The sequence below is a fragment of the Corvus moneduloides genome, chromosome 2 (assembly GCF_009650955.1).
Source record: "Corvus moneduloides isolate bCorMon1 chromosome 2, bCorMon1.pri, whole genome shotgun sequence".
In the NCBI taxonomy this organism is placed as follows: domain Eukaryota; kingdom Metazoa; phylum Chordata; class Aves; order Passeriformes; family Corvidae; genus Corvus; species Corvus moneduloides.
Genome location: NC_045477.1, coordinates 72,299,350 through 72,311,232, shown reverse-complemented (window position 1 = coordinate 72,311,232; position 11,883 = coordinate 72,299,350). Strand labels below are relative to the sequence as shown.

At 39.7% G+C, this 11,883-nt stretch overlaps 1 protein-coding gene across 5 annotated transcripts in view; it reads left to right on the top strand.

Annotated features, from left to right (window-relative positions):
* The first annotated feature begins 227 nt into the window (after positions 1–227).
* RBM26 (RNA binding motif protein 26) overlaps positions 228–11,883 on the top strand; it is a 52,410-nt gene continuing 40,754 nt past the window's right edge. For 2 of the 5 annotated variants that reach the window (XM_032100012.1, XM_032100010.1), the window contains exons 1-2: positions 228–614; positions 11,447–11,565. In XM_032100012.1, the coding sequence (XP_031955903.1) occupies positions 544–614; positions 11,447–11,565 (190 nt within the window). In that variant the 5' untranslated portion in view covers positions 228–543. The remainder of the gene's footprint in view (positions 615–11,446; positions 11,566–11,883) is intronic. The other 3 variants (XM_032100013.1, XM_032100011.1, XM_032100014.1) reach the window with 2 other exon arrangements.

Here is an 11,883-nt window from a genome sequence, read left to right as displayed (position 1 = left end):
AGACACCGAGGCCGCCCCTCGAACCCGCCTCACCCCCGCACAGCGCCCTCCCCGCTCGGCCCCGCCTCCCGGCAGCCCCCGCGCCGCCCGGCCTCGCGAGACTCCCGGCTCTCGCGACAGCGGGGCGCCGCCATCTTACCCGCTCGCTCGGGCGCTCGCTCCGTCGGGCGCTGCGGCTCAGGGCGGCGGGGGGGCCGCCCGTCCCGGACCGCGCCGCCGCCACACTCGGCCGCGCCGCCGCCACACTCGGCCGCGCCGCCCTCCGGCGGGGGGGACCCGCGCAGCGCCCGGGACCCGCTCCCTGGCAGAGGAGCGGCGAGAGCGGGGCCCGCGGGAAGCAGCCGCTGCTCGACTGGTTCCGCCCCCTCCGTGTCGCTGGGCCTCCGGCCCCTGCCAGGCGGCTTCTGCTGAACCGGGAGGCGGCGGAGGGTGCGGGGAGGCGCGGCGGGAGCCGGGTTGCCGGCCGGCGGGGCGGCGCGGACCCGCCGCCGGGGCTGCTGGTGTTGCTGCTGGCGGGGAGGCGGGGGGCCCGGGCCGCTCTGGATGGTGGTTAAAATGATCATAGAAAACTTCGAGGCGCTGAAATCCTGGCTCAGCAAAACCTTGGAGCCCATGTGAGTAACCGCGACCGTTCCTTGCCCTCTCGCCCCCTCGAAATAAACCTTCCCCTGCAGAAGATGGGGGTCCGCAGGGGCGGGAAACGTGGTGCCGGAGAGTCCCGGGAGGGCATCCCGGGAGATGCTCTCTCAGTGCTCTTCTTGTCCGGCCGCCTTGTGTGAGGGGTTGCGTTGCTCTCCCGCTCTCCCGTCGCCTTCCTCGGCCGGGAGGTAGGACCATCTCCCTCCGGAGGATGCAGCTTCCCCCCCCTAGCGACCGCGTTCCTGTTCCCTTTGTAGCCCAGGGAGAGCGGGAGACGCTGTGTGTGCGTGTGCAGCTTGCTATGCCCCGCGCTCAGCCCCGGAGAGGCTACGGTAATGAGCACGGCCCGCTGCCCTGTTCTGGGACCTTCTCCGAGAGAGCTCAGGTGCCACTGGGACGTCTTGCGGGATCCTGGGATCTTCCCAGTAGCATTTCCTACAGACTCGTCGCACATCATTCTTGGTTATTTTGGATATGTGACACACTCTGGTTTTCCTTCCCCCCAAATAAAAATTGCATCAGTAGAGGACTTGGGAGTAGGAGCCCCAGAGAATAATTTACCTGTTTGTGAATACCTGCGTGGCCTCTAAGCATAACATTCGTGTGAGTAAGTGAGGCTCTTCTGCAAATATATCTTGCTTCTCTGAATAGTATTTTAGTGGAACTGAGGTGTGAACTTAGTTTTAAAGGTTTATCTTCTGGAAGTGTGGTGTCTGTAGATCAAAGGATACACTTTTCTTGTCATTCTGAGCCACTTTTTAACATGTCTGAATTAAATTGCTGGAGTTTGATTTGAATCAAATGAACTAGAACTTCTGAATTCAGTCTGGTGTTAACTTTTGCCCTGAGGTGTTTGCCCACTGTAGGTTTTACTCTTGACGAGTTCAGATGGGGGCGGGGAGGGCAGAGTTTGCTTTATGGCTTCCATAGCCATTAGTTAAGTATATGTGTGTACGGATACAGTTTGTAGGGCTTATGTTGAAATAACTTGGAAAAGGTATAATATGCTGGAACATTTTAAGGAGAGCTTCACTTGGGTTATTCTTTTGTTTGTTTGGGGCTTTTTTTTTTTTTTTAGGGAGTGGGGGGGAAGGTAGTGGTGCTGCTTTATTCCATGGGGTCTGATCCACACCACACTGAAGTAGATGAACCATGAATTTACTTTTAGTGGACTTTCAATTAGGCCTGCAGCAAATTACACTGAGTGTCTTTGTTGTAAAAGGTTTGACGTTTAAGATTTTATTTTGGGGGGGAAAAAAGATCATCGTCTTGTAAAGCTGTGGTTTGGGGAAGGTGAATTACTTTTTCTCTTGAGTCAATATAATGCAATATTCAAATAATGTACCTTGTTTTGTTTTGGGGTAGTAGACTTTCCTAGTCCTTGGCTGCATAATGCTCACTGTTAGTTTCTGGATACTTTCTTGTATGAATATTTTGTTGATGGAAATCAGCAGTTCGATGTTAGTATTTTAGAGTGTGCTGGTTAAGAGGTTTGGAACAGACTCAAGTTGGTCCATGTTCCTTTGTTTGAATATTAAACCATGAGATCTCCTAGCAATAGTCAGCAGTTAAAGGGTGAAATTGAGATTTTCAGCTTTCGTGATGAGTGCAATTTTCTGCTTTTTTTCACTAAGAGGACCAGCATGTATCTATTAGGTTAAATGTGGTATGTGAGCAGATCAAATGTAGTTGTCGATCTGGAAAACTATGGAGAGCTAGGGAGTTGCTGGTCTGAAGGATGTTGACTTCTCTGAATTTTTAGCTTTGGGAGGAAACAAACCAGGAAGGACTGTCATTCAGTTTTCTGCATTGTTGAATAGATACTGAAATTGGTGGAGATGTATTGTCTTTTCTTAGCAGTCAAATACTCTTGGAGGTGCTTTTGGTGTCAGCTATCTGAAATGTGTGACTACAGCCATAGCTTCTGGCTGTATGAAAATTTCAATGTGCAGCTACTTCTAAAGAAGTAACTGTTGCAGTACTAGTACAGCGAGGTTCTAAGTGCTGATCCTCTGGAGGTGTTGCCATAGCCCAGAAATGATTTTTGACTTGTCTTTTCCCGTTAATGAAACAAAAGTGCCAAGTGTTTTTGTCTAGTGGCTCTCTCAGAAACCTTTAGCTGCAAGATATGTAGCTTAACCTCCTAACTACACTAAGAAAGACACCACTGTATTAGGTTGTTACGGAGGTGGTTTCTTGGTGGTTTTAAGGGGAGAAGTGCATTTAAGAAGAAACGCAAATAAATTTTATACAAACACGTATAGATCTATATTAATGTGCTAGTTACCTCGAGCTGAGTGTAGAGTTAGCAGAGTTAGAACATGCTGCACCTTCTAAGTTGCCCTTTCCAAGCAGATAGCGTTTTTTAATCAGGATGTGTAAGTTACTCCAAAGGCCATAATGCATGTCCTTCTGAAACATAATGTTTCAGAATTAAAATATAGCAGTAGCCACAAAAATTGTGTCATTTTATCTTTAAACTGCTCTAAAACGCTAACTTCTTAGTATAATGAAACAAGTGTGTTACATAATTGTATGGACTGGACATGATTCAGTTGTTGGATTGCTTTCACGTGGAGTCTCTGGGAAGCACTGTTCATAGACAGGAATGTTTGAAGGAGAGGGATGGTGGAGGATTTAAGATTTGGAATTTTTTGTTAGTGGTAGGTTGTTGGGTTTGTTTGTTTTGGACTACTCTAATGCCTTTGGCAAAGCCTTGGTGATCCTCCATACAAAAAGGCCTTATCTGAGTTTTGTCTTGTTGCAGTGAGGCGGAAACTGCAAATGCTGCCATGCTGGAGCATTTGCACAGTCCAGCTCCGTTTGAGGGGCGATAGGTCTCTAGGAGCTTTCTACAGCTCTTCAAGAAGAGGCTGCTTTTGTGGTTTTGGAAATAACTCTTTGTGCAGCTTTGTTTGGTGTACAGAGAATTGCTAAATATACACATGGAATCATTGCAGATACAGCCATGTAAATGTAGTACCAGTGTAAATAAAGTGGCAAGAGGCTTTTTGTGCTGTGGCTACTGTGTTTGACTAGAATTATCTTGTATGTTCAACTCCAGTCAGCTCTGTAAAGAAGGCATTTGTTACTAGTCATCCTCTTTGCTTGCAGACAGCAATGAGCTAAGTTTCTAGTGTTACCCACTTTCATGTCTGTGGCATGGTTTCTGTCAAGTGTTGGAAAATAATGTTAAACTTGGAATATAACTGTATGCCTGTGACTTCTGATTTCTATACTAACAAGGCATTCACTGAGCCTGTCAATCGTGATGGGTTTCTTTTCTGCAAGTCCATTCCAGATACTATATAAACGGTGTATATAGTCCTTGCTGGAATATCAGGATCTGGCTTGGCAAAGTTCCAAGTAGGGATTTCTTTAATTTTTTTTCTTGAATTTGTTTTAATCTCTGCTTGTGAAAAAACTAGCTTTTTGTACTAATGCTACACTCACAATTTCGCTTTTAAGACATTGTAATGTTCTCCCCCTTGCCCTAATTCTCTACAGTGGAAAGTTTCCTTGGTTTTAATTACTTTGTGTAAAATAAATTAAATTAAGATATTTCTGTGGCCCACTGAATTTTACTTTCTGTTTGATTAAGGCTCCCATATCTAATTTTTTTACAGTTCACTGTATTTATGTTTTTGTGAAGGTTTCTTCCTGTACTAAATCAAACTTGAAAAAAAGGTGAAATGCCTACAACATTTATGCCATATTTAGGCATACCTCATTGAAATGGAAAGGTATTTTGCATTGGTGATTTCTGTAAGTGAACATGGTGGTGTAACGACTTACATCAGATGAAATAAAATGAAAATTGTTTAAAGTATATTTTGAATATATTTATGATTGGAATATTTTATGGCAAATTATCTGTGTCCTATTGTGTTCAGTTATGCCTTCACTACTCTTTGTTTGTCAAGCTTTTTAACCCTTATTTTTTGGCTTCACATGTTACTGACAAAAGGTAGTGAATAAAAAAGGTTTAACTTTTAAAAAAGTGGTGTAAGGAATATGCTAGTAAGCTAGGACATTGAAAGCATAGAAATAAGTTAAAATGAAAAACCTTGTCATTCCTTTCCACATACATTTGGCACACTATCCTACCAATAACACTTATTGGCCCACCATGAAATTTCTCCCATTTTCTGTGAAACTTCCTAAGAAGTTCAGAAGCAATAAATGTTTCTCTACATTTCATTACTTTGTTAACACTTTGCATGAAGTTATTTGTAACCTAAATAACTAAAGCACCAATACACATCACTGGTATGTCACCTTTAACACTAGTTATTTTTCTACATCTATTATGAAACTTGATAGTCTGTTCACCTGACTGAGAGCTACTGTATTTGAGAAATCAAGCTTCCTAGCTTAGAGTGCTGATACTGCTACGCTTCTGTGTAAAAATATTATGTTAGTATTAAAATATTGGTATTATTGGGTATAGTTCAGAGCAGAAAATAAAAATACTCCTGTTACAGGAAACCTTTTTTGTTCTTACCGTGAACATCAGCAGTGAAGTGAAACTCCTTTGACTGCATTGGAAGTCATAGAGACACTCTGATGAGTTTTGCTTTCTGTAGTGAATGGGTGTTGGAGAGCCAGCAAGCTGACAGCTGTTCTGCCTCATGAGAGCTGTCTTGAATCTAGGGGTGGCATTCTAGGCTGCCAATTACTGGTTGCAGCTGTATGAACATGTCAGATCTGGGTATCATAATAATTTAGAACTGATTTAATGGCATCATTAGCTTGATTAGCAGCTTTGGAGGCTGCTGAATTCCTCAATGTGTTTCTATTGCGTTAAGTACTGTTAGAGAGTTAATGAGAGTGAGTATCGTAAGAGTGGTCCTTCTCAGCCACGATAGTGTCTTAAGAGTTGGGTCTTGCTGAATGAGTTTGTAATTTATTTTACTTACTGAACAGTGTAGCTTTTTATAGAATTTCTTTTTTCTTAGTAACAACAGAGTGGTACAACTGCCTGAATTAGGCTGCCTGCACTGCCCAGTATGCAGTGTACATCTTTCTGCACCCACTCAGCCCTGCAAGTACAAAGCATTTCTCTCAGCCTTCAAACGCAGCCATGTCCACCTTGGTTAATGTCAAGAACTGAGCAGTTTTTTAGCAATCAGTCTGCAGGCAACAAAACTAGACTCTGAAATTTAGGTTGTTAACGCTCAGGATCAGAGCACAACAAATAGCGTGCACCTACATGTTATTTCCTTCACAGCAGCACCATTCGTTGCCTGGAGGACTACAGAAATGCTTTTGAGGTTTCACTGTGTTGCGGTAGTTTAAATTTATGAAGGAACTAGTTGCAGGATTTGCAGCATCTTTTTGGTTTGTACATTAATTTTAAAACTGAAGAAAGAAACCCCTTGTGTAGTTTCTTTACCATCTTAAAAATTAGTGTGTGCGTACAGTATAAGCTCTGTTAATATGGGCTCTTGTACATACAGCTACACCAATAATGTGATTTTGCAAACACCTTTAATATCTATTCCCCAGGAACTCCATTTCTCAGTTAGGCTAATGTATATAGATGCATGGTAATTAAAAAAGTCAAAGGGGGTTCTCAGAACGTATTTTATATTTAAAAAAAAATCTGAGTATTGGAAACGGATAGGTTAAAAGTTTAATGAATTGCAAAGTATTGAAATAAGAAGAAAAGACTGTACAGAGGGGTGAGTCAGTCAAATTACTTTTCTTTTTTCAAATAATATGTACAACAAAAAAATTAAGGCTCAATTTTACTCTGACAGCTTCAGCTTTTCTGGTTTATCTTTACTTGAAATAGTAGTTTCAAATAATGACTCAAAACCAGGTGAGGTCAGAAACACGGGGTTTTGAACTTTCCTGGGAGCTTTGTTGAACCGTTCCTTCTGTGATTGAGCAAAATATTTGCTTGGGAATTACTTTCCTTTTTGAAGCTTTTATCTGTTGCATAGCAGTTGGAGGTATACATATAATTCTCTGAAGAACATGCAGAGATCTAGGAAGAGAATTCTTCTGTCTGTGCCTGTATATTCAATAGTGTTATTAAAGCAGGATTGCATGAGCCATCTCCCTTGTTTAATAGGGAGAAGTAGGCACTGTGTATTTTCTGACTTGGAGAGTACAGACTGCAGAAGAGTATTACTAGAGGTAAAAACATTTAACATTGTTAGTAACAATGATATATATTCAGAAATTGGGTGTAAGAAAACATGCTATGGTGTTTAATTGCAGCACACAGTGGGATGTACTTGCTGCAGTGGAAATGAATTCAGATTACTTGTGCCAGCTGGAGTTTGTTTGTTAAAGAAAAACAATTGCAAAAACAGGAGGAGAAATTTGTGATTACAGATGCATATTAGTGCTTGCAGCACTTGCCTACGGAACGTTGAGGGGATGGAGATACGGGAATCAGAGTTGAGAAATGTTTTTCTACGTGTTTTGGTGGATGTGACCATTTTTCAAGTAGCCAGACTCTATCATAAGAATGAAGTTATGTATAAAGTTCTGTCACACTTCTAATGCGCAGATTGTGTTTATGGTGAGGACTGATGTACCACACCATGTTCAAGTTCAGCTAAGGATTCAAACCTGTATTAATAACTGAAAATGTATATCATTCAGAGAGCAGTAGAATCAACATGTGAATTTACTGATTATTTTTAGTGGAACTTAGAGTACTTGAAATATGTTGGTGGTATTCTCATTTTTCTGAGTTGTCAGTTAAGGATCTTTCACTATTTCAATTTGCAAGAACATAGCATGATACATATATTGTGTGATAAATCCTTGTGCTACACAGTATATTTGCTGCCATCAATACCTTTCCTGTTTTCTTTATTCTCACGTTATTTGTTAACAGAACAAAGTCGATTATAAGAGCATAAAATGCAAGACAAAGAGGTTTAGAAAAAGCTAAAAATATTCTAATAAAAATTCTATAGCTAAAATAAAGCTAGCTCAAAATGGGTGAAAAATCCATGTGTGCACAACAAAGAGCAAGCATATTGCGTATCATTCACACACAAAGGCTGCTATTCTGTAAGGAAATACTGTTAAACTAGAGAATGTAAGATCTTGTTTATCAGAAGAACTCGAGGCCCCATAATCCAAACCAGCGGATTTTGACTAAACCAGTGGATTGAGAATTTACAGAACATTTCAGAATTAAGTTTGGGTGAAAAAGTGGAAAGGAATTGCTTTGTAAAAAAGCAGCTCTCCCCAAACAAAATGATTAAAGATCATGTCTAGAGCTCTTGATAGCTATAAAGAATCAGGCAGACCTCCTTTATTCACAGTTCTGTAAACTTTAAGTTTCTTTTTTACTTATGAGACCAGTTGGTCTTCTCTTCCACCTCTTGAGGTTGCTAGCAATTTAATTTTAGCATCATCTTAAAAAAAGGCATTTTATAAGAGTTTAAAAAGCAATAAAAGATCAGATTATTAACTTGTTAGATCTATTTAAGATACTGTCTACAGAAACAGTCTTCACAGTAGTGTGGAGAAAACAGATTAATTGTTTGTGGGTTTTTTCAAGCTCTGAAGAACAGCTATAGAAGAGACTTCTGTTTCAAGTCAGTACTTAAAAAAGGACGTCAGTCTCTGTGTAAAGATCATTTGCAGTTAGTTTAATTTTAAAAAATGAAAGCACATAAAATCATAATGTTGATTTACAAACACATCTTCATCTCACTCTACCACAAAACTCATTGTATTCATTATTACTTAATTAGTGTCAATTTGAAATAATTTGTCTGTTACTATTTTTTAAAAAATAGTATTTGTTAAGTAGCCAAAATTGAAAGCATGTAAATTCTTACTGGTTTAGAAATTCTTCTGTACACACTGAATAATAATAATTGTAGAATGCAGTACAATTGTTTTGCATTGTTCATATGTGGCCGTACAGGGTGTTAATGCTGAAACGTGTGCACGAGTGCACAGCAGAAAGTGATCCTGTGTTTTGCAAATTAAAAGTACATTTTCACTGAGAATATTTTTACAAGCATATCTTGGAGGTGGGTGAATGAGTTCAAGTCCTGGGGTGGACAGGATTGCTAAGATTTCCGAAGTCATCATGGTAGGGAGGATGAAAGCATTAACTGTTCATTATTTTTTAACAGCTTTTGTTTGTTTGGGTTTTGAGGTTTTGTTTGTTGTTTTTTTGCGGTTTTGTGGGGTTTTTTTGGTTTGTTTTTTGGGGGTTAGTTAATGGTTTGTTTATTTTGTTACAGTCTAGGTGTCTTTCCAGAGAAGATTTTCTCATTTTTATCCTGCTCATGAAAGAGGAATTGGTTTAAATTGAATATGAGGTTGTATAGTCAATACTGTAGGAGCTGGAGAATTAAAATACATTGTAGTAGCTAAGAGCAGTAGGCTTTTACCTTCCAGACTGACTTGGGGTTTTTTCCCCCCTTTTTCTTTATTTTTTTGCCCCCTCACTAAATTTTGAGTGCACGTGTCATTTAAGTAAGTTGTAGCAGATTTTGAACAATGACAGGTGACTGTTCATATTATCAAATGAGAACCAAGTTTGTGGAAATTCAAATTTAAAAAGAAAAACTGAGGATAATAATGTGAAAATTGTCTGCTCTCCACCTGTTATGATGAAAACAGCACATTAATTTTCCAAGTTATGAGTCAGCTTGAAACTGGGAAAGTATTGAAAATTTGAAGTGCCATTGAAGTTGCATGTAGAAGCAGTAAAAAAAGTTAGTAATTTTGCAAATTCAAGGATTGAGAGGATATGAAATGCTGGTCTTAGGGTCTGCTGAAGGCTGAGAGAGCACCCTCATTGCAGCCTATGATGAATACCTGTTCAACACTGGACTTCTAGATAATCTGCTTGGCTGATGGGCTCAGGTGTTTGCAGCGTTAAAGAGACTCATTAAAGAGTCCTACGGCTCTCACTGTAGGAGGTTGTGTGCCTGCTTCCAAGATGACTGACTTGGTGCTTGGGCAGTATTTTCGTCTGGGTAAAGAGTTGTTAGAGCTGAATGTGGCAAACTAGATGTGAAAAATTCCTGAAGAATTTTCCGTCAGTGTGCAGTCTGGTTTTTGATTCACAGTATATATTTTCATTTTGTTCATTTAGCGTGTGTGGGTTCTTTTGGAATGTAGACTGATTCTGAACTCCCATTTCCTATATCTATAAATAATGCAGACTAACATGGAATACTGTGGTGCGTCCAATAGCAGCCCAAGTTGCTTTTTCAGCATGAAATTCTACTATTGCCTGCTTTCTAGAGGATGCTGGGTTACGTTTGAAGCTCTGACCTTTAACTTCAGAGCCCTGTGTGCTGGGCCCAGGCTATCCATAAGTGATGCTGACAGATCGGCTTCCTTTGCTTAGTGGATATGTTTGCATGGGGGATGTTGCTTGCTGTGCAGGAGATAAGTTTCTCTGGTGAGAGGAATTAGGTGGTGTGATATGTGCATTTAGGGATTTGGTTTCTTTTGCCTAGTGTCCAAAGTAATGTCATTTCAATGATCAGCATTTAGATTAATAATTAAGCTTCAGCATTTGTATCTTACTCACTATGGAAGGGATTTGGAGCTTCTGTTTTATTCCTTTGTTATGACTGTTGGAGCTCTATGGTAGAGCAGTATTTGTGTAATGTTCACATTCAGTGCAACTCCCTGACCACAGATTAATTTTTCTTATTGGTTATTTTTTTTAGAAAATATGTACAGTTAGGATGTATCAATGCAATTTTTTTTTCTTGTAGCTCTTTAAAACATTAGTACAAACTTTAATTACCACCCAGATAAGCTGTTTGTATCATAAGACTGGTGTGCATCCATTAAATCCTGCCTTATTTTGTGAGGCCTGAAGTCTTCCTTTGGTATATGCTAAATAACGAGATTAAATTGTTTAAGACCAGTGTCTCACCATGTCATTAGTTACTGTTTTTGAAACATGAATGGTTTTCTGCAGAAGTCTCACTTGATTTGGCAGGTTTTACAACACCGCCACAAAGTTCATTGTAGATCCCTATTGGTGAAACATTGTAAAAAAAGTATGACAGTTATATTAAATAATGTTCTGCTGAATGTGAATACATGGCTTTCTTTATCCTAAGTTCTTTGTTGATGTGCGTAAGACCATCAGCTTCTGCATTGAGGTGCTCTGTACTTAATCGTAGGTGGAATTCAGATGTCAAATGGATAATGATCCCCTAAATTTCCCTCCATTTTCAGTGTACTCCTTATGGGGGTATCTGTTACAAATATTTGAATTTAGGCTTTTGAAACCAAGTTTGAAACTGAAAAAATCAGTTTCAGTTTTTATGGTGGTCATCTGTAAGTAGTAGTAAGAATGTTCAAAAGTGTATTTAAGTGGATACTCGAGAGTCTGAATTTTTTTTTTTTTTTGTAGCGCAGATCACTTCTACTGTATCACTGTATTAATTTGTAATTGGATAGACTGACTTTTCCCAGTTAACAGTTACTCAGTGTTACATTCGGAATTATTGATTCCATCTTTGGGGAATTAGGGAAGTATTTGTTGTCTTTGTTTTTAATAGTGTTAGGCAGTTGAATCTGTTTCTTACTAAATAGTTTGTTCTAGTTTGTTCTGATGTTTTCTGTGCAGTGTTGTTAGGAAATATTCTAGGCAATTGTTCTCTTGAAAAGGAAAGTGATGCTTAGAAATATTATGTATCTGGACTCTGTTTTGAAAAATACACCTGAGTATTTTTCAATTGCTGTGGTAGGAAATGGTTTTGCTCTATATATGTATTGGTCATGCCAGTTTCGGACATTAATTTCCATAATTAAATTGCTTTTTTTCCCCTAACTAATCTGTTTGCAGATGTGATGCAGATCCATCTGCCCTAGCTAAATATGTTCTGGCTTTGGTAAAGAAGGATAAAAGTGAAAAGGAGCTGAAGGCATTGTGTGTTGATCAGCTGGATGTATTTCTTCAGAAAGGTATGGGCTTTGTCATAACAATTAAGATTGAGTGAAAATTCTGTCTTTTTCACTTTATTTAAGCAATCATTTACCATAGAATCGGGCATTGATCTCTTTATTAGCTTTGTTACTTTGTAGAATGTAATTCAGGTTTCATAAAGTAATTTTTAAAAGCCCAGGTGTATAGGTTAGCATAGCATAGGTAACATTAGGTATATGTTTTGTTAGTACTTATAGAAGCACAGAATTATAGAATGGTTTGGGTTGAAAGGGACTGTAAAGATCCTCTAATTCCAGCCCCCTGTTGTAGACAGGGACACATCCTGCTAGACCAGG